Below are 16,968 nucleotides of genomic sequence, written 5' to 3'. Positions count from 1 at the left end.
GTAAATGTGTTTTTATATTAAATAAGTGCAGTCTTGTTCAGCAGTGTGTTTATTTTTCTGATTTTATTTGCAAGACGTATGACTATGATTGTGTGTCAGATTGAAGAGGGTTCTGTATAAGGTGTTTCTGAATGTGTGCATATATTTGATAGAATTAGTAAGGTCGATATGATGAAAATAATAATCATGATAACGATATATCCTGCCCTTAATTAACAAGCTTTCATCCCATACAGCTCTAATGTCTTTGTCTGGTCATACGTCAAACTAAATGAATATTCTCGTACAATTAAAAGAAAAGTTGCAAGTACGAGGAGCAGTCAAAATATTCCCGGTATTTTGTTGAAGCTCTTAATTACCAAACTATAAGCACACGGTAACTTAATTAATCATCTTCAAAGTAGGCACCTTATGAACATGCACACGCATGCTCCACCATTCCTGCTATTAATGGAAACGCCGACGAAAGTCCTTTTTTGGTGTCTTCCGAATCTCAGCCGCCGTTGTGATCCCATTTTTAGCCCATCTTTGAGGCTCATTTTCAGCTTTGGGAAGAGCAAAACATCCGATGGTGCTGACTGTTTCTAAGGCTATGAAAGTCTCTGAAGAGACTTTCCTTCAATTCGCACATGAACTTAATGGTTTGGACGTTGCTCGAATTGCGACATTGCATCAACTGATCACACACTTCTCCGTTCAGCTACATTTTTCATACATTAGCTGTTATGACCTGTTCACACTTGTCAATTTCGTAATTAGGCAACCTAAGGACTGTACTATATAAGATTAATGGTGATTGCCTCATAAATATCAAAAGTAAAACAACATTCCAAAAAATTTTGACTGCTCCTTATATACCGTAATTCTGTTAACATGATACGAAAGTATTTCCAAAAGTGTTCGGGCTGGTCCTGAAATATTGTGCCAGTGGTAACAAGCCGTTCATGTGGAATATAGTGCCATCTATGAAAGAAATGTGTCAATTTTTCAATCTAGCTGCGTCAGTTTGTTGTTGACAGTGATTTGAATCAGTTGGTTTGCGTTGGAGTTCACATCCTGCATGACAATGCTTAAGTCAATATGACTGTTCTTGCCAACACTGCAGTGCTTAATCTGGGTTGTAGGGTGGGTGCTGAATCTTTCACTGCAGCCTTTGTAGATCCAGTTGTGATTCAAATGACTGCCTGCAACTGATTCAAAATATTACTGTATTGCTTACACTTCAGCCCAGTTTTTATAAAGCATTCGTCACAACTTAGGGAACACCAACAGAGTTTCACCCTTCACCTTATGTTTCAAGTAGTTTGTCTTGAACCGGACTAATAAGAAAGCGTTGTGAGACTTGTCAGTCTAAGCGGGTCCTCACAAAGTAGTGATCTACTGGGGAAAATAAACCCAATACTATAATGTCAAGGTATGAGACTTAACACTCGAGAGATGATCTAGTGGTTGGTAAGAAAAGAATAGGTAACAAAATTACCCATTCTTAGCCGTAATTGCAACACTTAATACTACCATACATTATCAGAATAGGTTCGATTCCAGCTCGCGCCAAATGAACTTTCTGGTGGAGAAACGCCATGTACGTGGGTTTTCTCAGGGTCCTCCAGTTTTCTCTCACTTTATTCATTCCACCATTTCATTCATTTCTCATGATCACCCTTTCCTTTAGCCTAGCCAGCATAAGCCTGGGACGTAAAACTGAAATATTTCATTTTATTTTATTATCAGAATAGACTGTTTACTAAATGTAATTCAAATTTAAAAAGTACTATCTTTCTTCACTTCTTTATTAGATATTATTACAAAACGTACTTAATGATATTCTCAAGCCACATACTTGTTTCACACACAACTTTATTATTTAAAAGATTTCTATTAACACTACTCGCGTCAAAACTGTTGACGTCTCATTTTTCTAACATGGAAGAAGATACGAATTAACGTACACGTTGATCAACTTTATATTTCAAAGTGTCCATCACTTGTTTGTGGAATTCCTAACAAATCTCCATTAATGTTCATCTTAATAGAAAGCGCTGTTCTTGGTTTCACAGGAGACTCTCACAAATGTGTCTGTGTTTCTATCATGGCTTATCACAGAATGAAGCGACAAAATTTAGTGACTTGACGCACACTTGCTGTCTATAGATTTTTTTTACCGAGTTTGTTTTTGTAGATTACGCCACCAAGCAAAAACAAGTCTTTGTTATTTACATGAAAACGACTGTTTGATCACTCTTACTTGACTTGTTTAACACACCTAATATGACTTTAATCACTTTGTGTTTAATGAATTTAGATATTTCTTTCATTTTTGGAATCTAAGCTAACTTACAGCGCCAAGACATGTTTTTGGGAATGATTTGCAACTTTTTGAATATACGTCTCTGTTAACACACACTCTCTCTCTATCACACACACCTAGTTCCCAGGAGTATAACTTCATCTTTCTTTTTCCTATTCTTCTCCCTGTTAACTTTCGTCACCAGGTGACAGTATGATAGACAAAACAGAACACTATCATACGGTTACTCATACAGAAACTTTATAGAAAATCAGTTTGGTTCACAAAATTTCCACTTTAATGGACGAAAGAAATTGATGTGAAAATCAGATCAGTTATAAGCTAAACAGTTAAAACTGATGCGTTATTTCTTCCATAGATGGCACTATTTCACGAACTCCTTACTACTTGTGGCGCAATATTTCAGTGTCAGCCGAAAACATTTGGATATATCCTTGTAGATAGATATGCATTATTTTTCTTTACATTGATATAAATTCTTAATCAGTGCTCACCAATATTCTTTTGCATGAGTATGTATCTATATTATTAAAAGTAACTATAAATACGAAGAGAACAAGCAGCGCTTTCTGTTTTTATTATATTTTGTCGTAATATACAGTAAGTTTATGTTCAATGCTTTACAAATTTGAAGTTTGTCTAATGCGCTGCAGGTAACGTATAAAGAACATGTTATTATGATAACAAGCGATCTCATACAATCTATTGGGATAATGTTACGTAATATAATGGAAATATTTCGTATGTTTAGTTTTACCAAAGGTAACTTTATTTTCCAAAGGTAAGTTTTAATCACAACTAAGGCTATGTTACTATCTATTATATATTATGAATTGTGTTCACTAATTTTCTATCAGAACTAATTCTGTTAATATACAGCTATATTGAAGTTTTTATATTCATAATAATAAAAGTTTGTATTACATATGTAGAAAGAAACAAAATAAATTTGCAGATACGTTCACGGACGAAATGGAATCATATGGCGATATATATAATATAATATAATATAATATAATATGCATTCTAGTTTTAAAGGATAGCATATAACCATTTTTCACTAATAGCAACACTAGGTTAAGTCGTCGTTATACGGCGTAGACGCGCTTGTTTGAATGATACCCTTCAGTAGTATTTTTGAAAGCTTAGAAGAAACGAACAACTTCTATTTTGTTCTGAATTTTGGCGACTTGACGGAGTGTGTGTGTATATTACATTTGTACAGCAGTACGCAGGTATATGAATATGTTGTTAAAAATAAGACTAACCATTCTTGGCTATATACAATTTAATAGTAAAATGTAGAAAATTGTGTAGTAATATAATTGGTGAATTAAAATACGTGTTAATAAGTTGATAACAGAAATAAAGATAATAGAAGAACAATTAAGGAGTAACTATTTGCAGTAGACCTAGCTACTAAGTAACCATTACCTTAAAGAGTACAACAGTGACAAATTTCTGGTTTTAAAATGTCAGGTTGCATATTTGATTTGAAAGTTTGCTAGACATATGATTCACGGGAATTAAAATTTCGATAATAATGTTATCCTCAAACATTTTAACGGATACAATTTCATCCGTGCTTACACGTGCTATCTTTAGGCTCATATTTATGAATGGCATTTAAGTTCCTCCCTTAAGTACTACCCAGCCAGGAAATGCCTAGTAGTTCCTCAAAATCAATATTAATAAACAATGCATATTACTCCTCTACCTGGCAAGCACCTAGGAGATTATTGAAGTGACACATGACAACGTTGTTTCTGCATATCGGATGAATTCTGATTTTTTGGAAGAGGAAGGGGGCAGACTTTCTTTTGTAAAAATTGCTATTTTTTTGCTAAATATAGCTTGACTTTGGTTAGGTTAGATTAAATTAGGTTAGGTGTTTCAGGGGAATTTTAAGTTTATAGTTACCTTCATGGTTTGTATAGATTGGCAATGGTTTTTTTTTTTTTTTTTTTTTTTTTGCAATGTTTCATGTTCCTCTATTACACACACTGCATTTCTATTCTGTCATCTCACAGATTACTCACACATTTATTATCCTTCCGTAACAACAGCTCGTTTCTCCTGTAAACATTCTGTCTTTTACCTAGTGTTGGCTCCCCGAATGCATAATTAATCCCTACGTATCAGTTGTGGTTTGAAAGCTGGACAATGTAACAATATTTTCTTCTCAATATTACATAATTCATAAACAGTTTTGAAATGTTGTAAGATTTTTGGTTTAGTTGAGTGAACTATCATAAGCTATGACAATCAATTATTGTATGACTTCCTTCATATAAAAACACTTACTTATATTCGCAAATTTATGTCGAAATTCCAAGTGATAGCAGTAAACAATTAAAGTCCGTAAGCCGTTTTTGTAGATTATGAACGGCAGTTCTTTCTATCGAGTGTATGCATGGTCCGGTAGAGTGTATACCATCTTGTTGTCCCCGGAGAGAACGAGACTTACGGGGGATTGACCTATACCTTTTTCATCTTTGTTCGTATCATATTGGACAAAAACCTATGCACTCAAATCATTCTTCGTCTTCCATATTTTAAAGTTCCTTCTCTTATTACAAATTATTAGCAAAAGATTGCACAATATGCTCTCCCTATCATGTTGGGTGAGCTCTAATATGTCCCAGGTTTTTACTGCACTTAGGGTATTGCCAGGTTGAAGATGAGGTTTATTAAATACCTAGTTTTTCGTAAAAGTTCTTTAGGTGTCTACCCTAACGTTAGGGGGACTTATAAACACGGATCTTACTTTCTCATAAAAGTGAAAGCATAACAAGACGTTTAGTTGACAAAGGTTTTCATCAGATCATAGAAAGGAAAGTGAAGAAATAGAACTGGGACAAATAAGAAACTTAGTATAGCGTGTGACGAATGAAAGTGAAAAGCTGTTTCATTATTCCTTTGAATACAAATATTCTGATGGTTGGCAGTAACACAGATCTCTTTCTCTCTATCTCTGGAAAAAGATTCTTACATCATTCCTTCCAACACAGATATTTTAATTGTTGGCAGTAATACAAATCTCCTCTGTATCTCTGGTGAAAGGTTCTCACATCATTCCTTTGAACACAAATATTCTAATTGTTGACAGCAGATCACAAATAAGTAACATAGATCTCTTCTCTTTCTCTATTTTTAGTAAAAGGTTCTTACATTATTCCTGTGAACACAAATATTCTAATTGTTGACAGTTACACAGATCTCCTCTCTTTCTCTATCCTTAATATTGTTTTCTCTTTACATTGTGTGTTTGCAAGTTGTTTGGGGTTTGAAAGCTAAATATTTATGTTCACTGTCTTTAGTGTGTTTTTGTTCGAAGATATGACGTAACTATTCTTTACTTTGATCTATGCATGGATGTTAATGTTTTCTTAATTTTGTAATGATGTGTGTATCATATCCGGCGTTTAGAGAGTTGAGAATACAATGACTATGACTTTTAGTAGTTCTTGAAGATCGTAATATACTTTACCTAACGTTTTGTATTAAGTTTAGGATTTAAGTCAAGTTGAATCGCAGTAAAATCTTCATATCTCATTTTCTATTTTCCTTTTTGCAGATGAAATTCCTGCTGGAGCTAAAGGAGGAGGTACCAGTAGTAAGAAAGGATCTTTTGATCATGATGGTGAGTTACTATTTAATAATAACAATAATGTTTCTTAAAGATGATTTTGTAATTTAGGGATAAGTAATGTAAAAAATATATAAACCACTATCTGGATGCAGGAAATAAGGTATTACCAAAAATTTTCTGCTTAATTTTATTAATTAGAAAGAAGTGTATCTAAATTTTATGACTTTTCAATAGAAATATTCCGGTAAAATCTTGCATTTTCGTGAGCTGATTTTTTCTTCTACAAAGTACAATAAGAACATCGACTTACGAAACATACTTGCTTCAGAAAGTTACTTCTATCGCTTACAAGGGGGCACGGCAGTGGCAAATCGCTTATTTCTGGGGCGAGAAGTCCCAAATTATGTAAATTTATTCTGGACAACGTTGTGTCCGTATGTTTTCTCGCAGTTCTTGTTTCCTCCGTTATTGTTATTCTACCATTCACTTTAATTGATCACCCGTCTCTATTAGCCTAGAGGACAAACATCGGAAGTAAAACTGGAAGATTTCTTTTCATTTTTTACGCGTAGTGAAAGTATTCCATCTGAATCAATTTTGATTGGGGTTTAGCTGCTGTTCAGAAAGGGATTCTAAAAATCAGAATTAACAAAGGAAACCTTTCAAATCTGTAAGAAAAATAAAACCGAGGTCATGAAAAAACTAACACACATACATACATATATATATATCTATATATATACACACACACACACACATATATATATATATATATATATATATATATATATATACCACACTATATATATATATATATAGTGAAAAGAAACCACAAGAAAATTAATGAAGGAATATTTACTTGTCGAGCATATGGAACACATTATAATATTTTAATATTTCAAGTTACTCACCAATTAATGTGTCTTATACATTTTTTTTTTTTTTTTTTTTTGTGTCGAGGAACGATTATGAAAGTGTCATTCATCAGTACCACTTTTATGTGAATATATTAAAATGTAAATTACGTTCTTCGATAGTTATAATTCTAATGATTTAATGTACTGTATATTAAAATTTGCTCTATGTCCTGATGAAAGAGCTTAACGCTCATCAGTTTCAGTGATTGGCAAGGTAATATAATTAAATAGCAGATTTCACTTACAAGGAGAAGCTTATTTATTTATTTATTTATTTATTTATTTATTTATTGAGTTTTAATGTACTAATATGGTATTGACAAATATTTTTTTTATATCTAAAATTACATGTGCAGAAGAATCAGATGAAGGTAAGAGTTATTTAATTTCTGATAAGGAAAATCTAACCTTGCACCTAATATGAAAAAAAAAAAGCAATATTCGTCTTTTACATCTGCTTTTTCAATAATTCACGCTTGTAAGTTTCTTCCAATTATCTGAGCACTATCTATATTATTATCACTCTTTTTGCCTTCATTTTATTTAGCCGATATACACACCAATTCCTGCATATTAATCTGAATATTAAGGAATACCTGAATATTAAAGTTACCTGAATTTTAAGGTTCCATAATATAATTGCACGAAATAATCTATTTCATTTCACATACATTCCTATATAGATGCGCATCCAATGATATAAATTGAAAGCTACACGATTGGACTGAAATACGAACTCGATGCGTTAACCACCACACTACTCAGTCTTCCATTTTGTAATGAGTTGTTTGTACTCAACAGGAGTTGTAGTAAAGTTCATGTTGTCTGAACGGTTTAGCACTGACTTCAATAGTGATACAATGTATGGCTGTTCAGGAAGCAGTCTATAACTTTCTCACTCTCTGCAATATTGCTACATTGATAGTGCAGTAGCTTACCGAGCGAAGTAGCTCAAGTGGTAGAGCGTTGGCTTCGCATTCGGGAGGTCGTGGGTTCGAATCCCGCTGCCGACCATCCTGACTGAGGTTTTCCAGGGTTTCCCTCAGTCCTACCAGGCAAATACCGGGATGGTACCTACTAAACAGGCCTGGCCGATACCTTCCCAAATCCTTTCCATTGTTGTTGTTGTTGTTGTTGTTGTTGTTGTTGTTAGATATCCAGTGTAAAATGGCCTCTGAGCTGTATCTGGTGATTGTTAAATAAATAAATAAATTATTAAATTCTTATCTATATAGCGATTGCGGTTCCTTGAATATAATATAAACTCAACAGTCAGAGATGTTCTGTAAGTACATTGTGGGTTATTCAGACACAAAAGGGGATGTGGTACAGTCCATGTGGTCTGGGTGGTTGAGCACCGATTTCAACAGTGATAAAAGTATGGTTGTTCAGGGAGAGTACTGTGTATTATTGAGGCTAACATCGGCATGCGGCACGGTAAGCCAGAGATTAGAGTTCGAATCTCAATCACGAGTGCAAGTCGTGACGTTCTGCCTTCCTACTCAATTGTGACTGAGTTCCAAGAAGTTGGGTCACATACTTTACACGAATAGGAAGTACAAGTCAGTGTTGTACTGAACCAATCTTAAGTAATTTCTTTGAATCAAGTGAGAGAACGGAAATGTAATTTTTGGAACTGGTGGTGTTAGAAACGGTGTGCAAGTATGACAATACATGGACGTTGGCAAGTGCTCTGCTCCTTCCGCGCAGAAATGTTCCTCGAGTCCTCTGAAACGAACTACTTTAATTATACATTTAATCTGATTACTCAGTAAAAGAATTTAGGCTCAAACTTCGCATCTACAATGGGAAATTGCTTGCCCTGTTGAGTAAACTTCAAGTAGAGTGGTGCTGCAATATTGCTACATTGATAGTGCAGTTTTTTTTTCTAAAGAAAAACTCTTTATGGTATAGGTCCAAATATTATATTTGTGATTAACTAGAATTTAATCTTGCTGTCACCGCTGACACTATAAGAGACGGGATCTATTTCTTTAAATAAAGTTTGAGACATTACTTGGTTTGTGTCCAACGCAAGTGCTCTTTCTAGGATTGTGGACGCAAATATTCCCACAGAAAGTACATCAGTAACCAGTTGATAATGAAAGGTACCTTAATGCTTGTAAATAACAATAAATAACATTGTGTTTGGTAATTTCTCTTTCAGGGTTATGTGGTAAATCCAAAAAGAAATAACCGATTCCGTACCACACCAATTCTCCTATAGGTGCAAATTCATATGGAGTAAAAAACTGACGACTGGATCAAGAAAAGTATCTGGCTTACTGTGCCGATGTGTAAACCGATACAGTATCTACTCCACTTATTGAACACCCATACATTATACCGCTTTTGAAATAAGTACTGAACAACTCAGATCACATGGACTATACTACAAGTTTTGTTGTTATTGAACAATTCATTATCAGGGAGAGACTGAGTAACATTATGGTTAACGCATTGGCTCAATAAGTCAGACATGAGCTCGATTGTCGGTTCAATCATGCACTCTTTTAGTCTATTTCAATGATTGAAGTAAATTTTTGAGAAGACATCCACTCATGTCAACTTAAGTTAATGATGGGAATTTATCCAGGAGTAGTTTACTGCCTGAAAGTTGCACATTTTCTATAATTTAATTCCTCATTATCAATTCAAAAACAAATAAAGTGAAATAATATTTAAAAAAAAAAAAAAAAATCCGTTTTTACAATTAGAATTTTCAAAACAATATAATGGTAGACCTGTTATGTGTACTACGCCGATTTCAATTCAGTCTTCTATACCCTGCGCAGCATCTTCTATACCCTCTGCCGTGATATATGAGATAACTTTAGTTGATGAAGACCTAATTCAATGGCAATTTGAATCTCATTTAGATTTTTGTTTCATAACAATACAACAAATGGATATTGTAAAAGTTCTTCCTTTTGAAGGGATAGGTAGAACTAGATTGAGTAAATCATGAGTCCGGAATCGACTCCCACTACCGGTTTTTATTATTTTAAAAACTCCTCTAATAATAGAACAGTATTCACAGAAATACTACAATACAATTTTCACTTATGCGAGGTTGCAAAGGGTAGCCCAAGACCTTGCAGCCTTAAGGCAGGATCTCTACAGAGCTCAGGGCAAGCAACGTGGAGTGGCATAGGAAATCCCAATGCTCCGCAGCTAGCAGTGAAGGGGTTAAATCACAGAGCCCCGAAGCAGGCTAAGCAACAGAGGTTGGGGTCCCAACAGAGCTCCGAGCAAGCTAAGCCAGGTGGAATGGAAGCCTAGTCCTGCAGCAGCAGATTAGAGGCTGTGAGGTTGGATTACTCCTAGAGCTCCAGGCAAGCTACGTGGAGTGGCATATGAAACTCCAATGCTCCGCAGCTAGCAGCGAGGGTCTTAAATCAGAGCCCCGAAACAGGCTAAGCAACTGAGGTTGGGATCCTAACAGAGCTCCGAGCAAGCTAAGCCAGGTGGAATGGAAGTCTAGTCCTGCAGCAGCAAATTACAGGCTATGAGGTTGGATTACTCCTAGAACTCCAGGCAAGCTAGAGGAGGATAGACCAATCGAAGACTGGTGACTGTCCATTGAATCCTCTTCATTATATAGGCGCTGCTGCTCCCATGTCGTCATGTGACTTGTATGTGGTGCTGGTGGTTTGTCGTCTGCTTCTTGTAGTAATCCAATGTGAAGTGTAGTACTCCAACGTAAATACATGTGGGTTGCTGTAAATACAAACAGGAGCACGCGTGACGGTTTACAAACACTAGCACGTGGTACATTACAATATATTTGTCCAAACATGTTTTATGTTTCAAATGGGCTATGTCTTAATTCTACACGCTTTTCGATTTTTCTCCTGCACTTCTTTCTTGTACAGTTTCGTTCGAAAATATTACCAATATTTTAACTCCTAAGTGTATGTACGAAAGAAAGGAAACAATTTAAAGAGTTTATAACAGATTATTTGAGCTCGTTCATTTAAGGTTTTACGATGGACATTCATTAAAATAAAACACATTTTCAGGTTTTTACATTACAGTGTACTTTAATAAATATCAGCTGACCATCGTTTCGCTGAATTATCTATTAGTTTCGTCAGTAGTATGACACAACCTATTTTTAATTCCAAAGTCGAATATTTTTGTGTCAATTTTTATAGCTTTCTTCTTTCTAAATAGCACCTCTTAAATTACAAAATAGGCTATGTTTGAAGGTTTTCCCTGTCTTTCATAGTTAATACAGAGTTTGCATAAATGTATCATTCGTTTTGAAAAGGCTACATTTTCAGAAGTATTACAGAAGTAGTATGAAAGATATATGAAAAGAACCACAAGCTCACCAAGTTTAGACATACTCTACAAATGTTCAGTATATGCCTCTTTGGTGACAAGACACACGTCCAGACGATACTCCAACTCATTTTATATATTTTGTAGCATAGTTGTCAATTATCTGCACTGCAGCACTGATACATTCTTTGAGCTCACTAAGAATTGCAGTACCTAAATAAAGTCCTTAACGTACCCCATAGGAAGAAGTCATAGAGCGTTAAATCAGGAGATCTAGGAGGCCAGGAGAACAAAACTAAGTCATTCTCATCAATATGCCCAATCCAGCAATGCGAAATGTGCCAATGAGGGAGTGCGCCGTCTTGTGCTTTCCCCTTCGTGCTGCCACCTGGAATACACAATATAAACTTGATGACTTTGTGATCCTTTGCATATACTTTTCATGTGTCCGTGTCATACTTTTGAAAATTTAACCTTTTCAAGACGAATAAATGATTTATGCTAACCCTATATTGTTGGTATTGACTCAATAGAACTAGATTTAGTTTGCTTCTATTGTCTCTTTACTTATTGTTTCTATGTCTTACGCTTTGCAATTTTGCTCTTCCTTATATGCACAACTAACTGAAATGACAACTTTTAAGTAATTATTAGTTTCGGAATAATAGTTTGAGACACATTACGTACAACTAGTATATATGCACATTGAAAACCATGTACAGAGTTCGCCAGAAAAATGTATACACTCTTTGTTATCTTGTATCAGGATACTGGCATTGACAGTTGAATGGTTTTTCGTCCAACAGATGTCGGCATTGTCAATTATTTTCAATTAAAATTATGTTGTAGTACGGTTTTTCGCTCAACAGATGTCAGTACTGTCATCATGGTTAGTGAGATAAGAAAATGGGAGGAGCACGCTTGACGTTCGAGTAGCGTAAGTACGTTTTGAAATGTTTTATCAGGTTTGGGAATGCCATCGAAGTGCAGCGTCACTGGAGAGGGGAGTTTGGTACTGAACCACCAACCTGCCTAACATGAGCTCCTCCGTGGCTAAGCGGTTAGCGTACGCTCCTTTGGCGTGGGAGACCCGGGTTTGTTTCCCGGCGGGAGCTCATGTGGTTCGGATTCCACGTTAATCAGTAGGTCCATGTCTCATATAGCCTCGCTGCTGAACGGGACGTTAAACCCAAAATCAACTCAACTCCACTCAACCTGCCTAACAATCAAACGCACGCTCGAGAACTTTCGCCAGAAGATTAGAGGCATGTGCATCGGTTTTCATTGATACATTGACCGCTGTAGCTGGAGCGACCGCTCATCGTTGTTAGAATTTGACCACCAACGACCAACATTTTGAACATCTAATACTAGCAGCGTTCACCCCGCTTCGCTGCGGTCACCCCGGAACGCAATAAACTTTGTTACTTAGATAATTTTTACTTTTTCGCTTTCAAGTGATATGATAAAAACCATAGAAGATTGCAGTAAATCTTAACATTATATCGCCTGTCATTTATGTTAACCCGCCCCGCTTCGCTGCGGTCATCCCGGTGCTGGCATATTGTAAAAGTGTCTGTAAAAATAAGCAAATCAATTAAAAAATTTTAAACAGAAGATTCAAGCTATTTTCCGCTGTATATCGCCTGTCATTTATGTTAACCCGCCGAGTGACACGGTCATGCGGGTTGCATATAAATACGTTTATTTTTACCTATGATGAACTAATAACAAAGGATTTGTACGTTATGGACACTTGAATGGTCAATTATCTCAAGACACTGGTAATTAAAAATTAAAGTGATATGATAAAAACCATCTAGGGTCCAAATCCTAATAACCCCCCCAAAATGAAAGAAATTGGTTCAGCCGTATTAGCGTGATGAGCGGACAAAATTTTGTACGTTCTCTTTTATATATATAGATAAACATATGCTTACTTGAAGGTTTGTAACACATGTTTGAACAATAATGAAATGTAATTAAGAAATATGATATATCAGTTTATTTTCTTCAACAGTGTATACATTTTTCTGGCGGACTCTGTGTAAGTAGAGTTGTCAACTGCCCCTTATTATACAGGAGCTTTGGTACTTGGGAAAAATTTTATACTTTATCCCGATTTGATTTAATTCTGGAGTTTACTTCTCCCATGTTTAAAAATAGTGATAACAAAATGTTATTTATATCTACCGCTTATTTTTAGAAGAAATTGTTTGCGTAATTCTTGCATACTTAGATGTCCATTTTAGTGTTCCCACACTACTGATTCCAATGCGAGTACAATATCAATAACGCATTAAAATCATTGTAGATTACATAAGAAAAAAATTCAAAGTTCAGGCTGCTGCCAGAGATGTAAATAAATCGAGATTTAAATAAGAACCTCTGTACTCTACAATCTTTTTATAGTTATTTTATGTGATAAGATGTTTTAAATCGAAAGCACTTTTTATTCAGTGACAGTAACCTTTAGGTCGTAAGAGTTTCCTTTATTTCTAGACATATAAACCGCCACGCACAAAATTGGCAAGCCTAACTGTAAGAATTAAATTATAAAAATATGTTCTTCAGAAAATAATGATCTCTGGTTATTTGCTTAGAAGAATCTAGTATTTGGACAGGTTGTTACATTACTGTGTTACAATATTTTGGAAACAGATTCCTTGTAACAAAAAAGTAAAAAAAAAAAAAAAAAAAAGTTTATATGGACCTGTGTTCGAAAGTGGATAGTTTTGGAGTATAGGTTGCCGAAAACGTGAAATAAGTGAACTTTAAAAGTGCATAGCTCTACTACTATGGGACATATCATAGTTGGAACAAAACGTCACTGAGGAACTGGTATGTCAATTATCCAAATATCCATGGTTAACCCCTTACCGCATGCCGTGCCATATATGGCACATACCCTTTTTTCATTTTAGCTTTTTTGTGATTTATCAAAGGCATCAAATGACTGTTTTGTCTGCTGTGTGAGATATTAACGTGTATGAATAAGAGATTTTGGTGTCATGTTCTTTGTGAGTTGTAAGTGTGTCATATATGGCACTTACTTATTTCTCGTCGGAATTAAGTGAATAATCTAAAATTCAAATTTTAATTCATTTTTCAAGTTCCCATATGAGGATTTCCAATACTGATTATTTTTTTTTTTTCAATAAAAGAAACAAATCATGCAGAAAGGGGTTAAGAATGCTACAGTACTTGTACACCAATTTTTAGAGAGATAGGTGGAGAGTGATGAATTACTCCCAAACAGTCTCTCCGAAAATGATTGTGCAAGTACCGTAGGTTTTGATATTTGGATACTTCACATATCAGTTCCTCAGTGATGAGTGATGTCTTGATCGCCTACGATAGGTTCCATAGTAGTGGAGCTATAAACTTTTAAAGTTCACTTATTTCACTTTTTCGGCACCCAAACTATCTACTTTTGAGCACAGGTCCGTATGAACTTTTTCTTATTTTGCTGTGAGGAATCTGTACCCAAAATATTGTGAAACATTTTTTTGTAACACCCTGTATAGAAAAGCAGTCATTTATATTTGTAAAATAACAGTGTGTAATAGAAAGCAAAATCAAAATATATTCGTGTGTAGGCTGTTAATAATTATTATGTTCTTTATGTGCAAATACAATCAGCTGCTCAGCAATCTTGAGCGATTATTATATAAATAAATTTTAATTTGAATTATGTAATGAATTGAAAAAAACAAATTTTCTTATTGGATTTATCATCATATTTCATTCACGATTCAGATACATTTCAAATGAAATAGTATTGAATACAGGAGGGTTCTACTTAACAATGGTGTTCGAAGCGAAAGATGTATTTTTAATTTTTGAAAATACCTGTAAAATAAAGGATCATAAAATTTTGTGAATATAAAGTCGAATGTACAAAATATCACGAAATGTGGTAAGAGAATTATTTTTGTTTCTTTCAAGACTTGTGCGTTTTAAAATTATTATTTGTGTGTTTAATAGTGCTTTCTCTAAGTTCTAGAACGATATGTTCTACTAAGTTTAACTCTCCTTTTTGGTTTATCGTTATTAATAACAGAGGAGTTCTGCATTTTTTTTTTTTAAAAAAAAAATAACTTTTGAAGTGCAGCAATATCAATTTTTACAACTACCAGTAAAAATGTGCACCGACCCAATAGTCAAGATGTTCGGAAACTACTACAAAAATCTTTGGGAAATGAGTCCTTACAAGAAAACATGAAAATACTGCAGCATGGATTCACAAATGCGTTAACAGCCTGCCGATAGTTGATCGGTACGAATAGAAAAGGGACATACCTCTAGAACGAATTGTCAAGTCAAGATCTGGTGAAAGAACAGGGATGAAAGAATAGTTTTGAGCCTAGGTTTCATTAATGGATATGGAATGTGTGTCATTTTACAGTTTGATGTATCATATTACGTTCGTAGAAGATTTCATTTATTTTCTTATATGCTTCAAGGTTAATCCTATTCAATATCCACTGATGCATTAATGGGATCCTAAGGTCAAAGTAATTGCTATGTTATTTTAGTCGACCGTGGCCCGATATTGTATTATTCAGTTACAAGCCGTTATGAGCTTTATCGTTCCTCCCAACTTTCGGCGGGCTAAAACTTCGAAATAACGCATTTGTACTCCATGTTGCCGAATAGTTCTTTTGTAATGTTTTAGTGGGATGATTCACATCAAAGAGTTCCTAAGAATTGCTTCTAAACAACATGTATGTGTATATTCTTTGTCAGTAACCTCAAGACAAATTAATTAATATAAGCTGTGTTTTATTGCTAAAGTACACAAAAAAAGAGAGGGAAGTTTTACCATTTTTAGCAAACAAATCTTGGATATGGTTATACTTCAAAATTAAGAGTTAAGCGAAAGAGTTTTAGAAGGAGAAGAGAAATCCCAGCCTTCTCATTCCCTTACAAGTCGATTACAATTCAATATCTGTGGACACAGTTTTGGTGTTGATCCAACGTTGTGAGGTAATTGGGGAACTACTTGTATGGAAAAAGTATCGAAATCGGATCTGCAAAGTTAGAAATAATGGCTATGGCATCAGATGACACTATAACCCATAAATCACGCACCAATGTCATCTGATCCTATGGGCCATTACGAATGAGTTGAATTTAGTTCATGGTACCTTTAAAAGGTAATACGGTTTCTTTAATTATTATTATTATTATTAATAATAATAATAATAATAATAATGAAACAAATGTACTGAAGTTAGTCCACTTGTTACGAAGTTACTGAAAAGAAATACAATACATAGGATGAGTATGCGCCTTCGTTGAGAACATACATAGTTACGCTTTTATATATAAAAACATTGACATTTTTATGCGCTACAATCCATATAACATGTATATCTATTAGTAAAACTACAGACAGTGAGTATTATCCGCGAATTGAAACTTTGTTTCAAGGCTTTTATTATGTTTACATTTTGTTTCAGAAGCTATCCATGTGACACCGACTGCAACAGAAACTGTTCTTCCGTGGAAGCGAGACGACGAGGAAGAAATGTTTGCATTCCCAGTGAAGCAACAAGAATTCCCAGCTTGGTGCTCCAACAAGGAATACATTGCATACAGTTCACCCTCTTCAACATTCCTTGGTACAATATTTATTAATTTATGTCATAAAACAGTATTTTTTTTTTAATTGTGCAAACTTATCTGTAGTGGCTTACTAAAATGTTAAATTTAAATGCAACTAACTTATCAGCCAACTGATAGTTTGAAATAGAAACTTCAAAGTTATTTCAATTATAAACCTAGTGTGGCGATGCCCGAAGGTTTCAGATTTTTAAATAAGCGGTATGGTCTGAAATTTATGAATAAATTGCAAGTTT

General features: G+C 34.6%; 1 protein-coding gene across 6 annotated transcripts in view; it reads left to right on the top strand.

Moving 5' to 3' along the window:
* The window catches only part of LOC145674980 (putative Na(+)/H(+) antiporter nhx-9), a 148,893-nt gene that overhangs the window by 117,301 nt on the left and 14,624 nt on the right, over positions 1 to 16,968 (top strand). For 3 of the 6 annotated variants that reach the window (XM_081745308.1, XM_081745306.1, XM_081745304.1), the window contains 2 exons: positions 5,886 to 5,951; positions 16,573 to 16,731. In XM_081745308.1, the coding sequence (XP_081601434.1) occupies positions 5,886 to 5,951; positions 16,573 to 16,731 (225 nt within the window). Of the gene's footprint in view, positions 1 to 5,885; positions 5,952 to 16,569; positions 16,732 to 16,968 lie in introns of all 6 variants that reach the window. The other 3 variants (XM_081745307.1, XM_081745305.1, XM_081745303.1) reach the window with 1 other exon arrangement.

The sequence above is a fragment of the Thermobia domestica genome, chromosome 18, assembly GCF_964235325.1.
Source record: "Thermobia domestica chromosome 18, izTheDome1.hap1.1, whole genome shotgun sequence".
Taxonomy (NCBI): domain Eukaryota; kingdom Metazoa; phylum Arthropoda; class Insecta; order Zygentoma; family Lepismatidae; genus Thermobia; species Thermobia domestica.
Note: the sequence above shows the minus strand (reverse complement) of the source record. Positions and strands in the feature narration are given on the sequence as shown.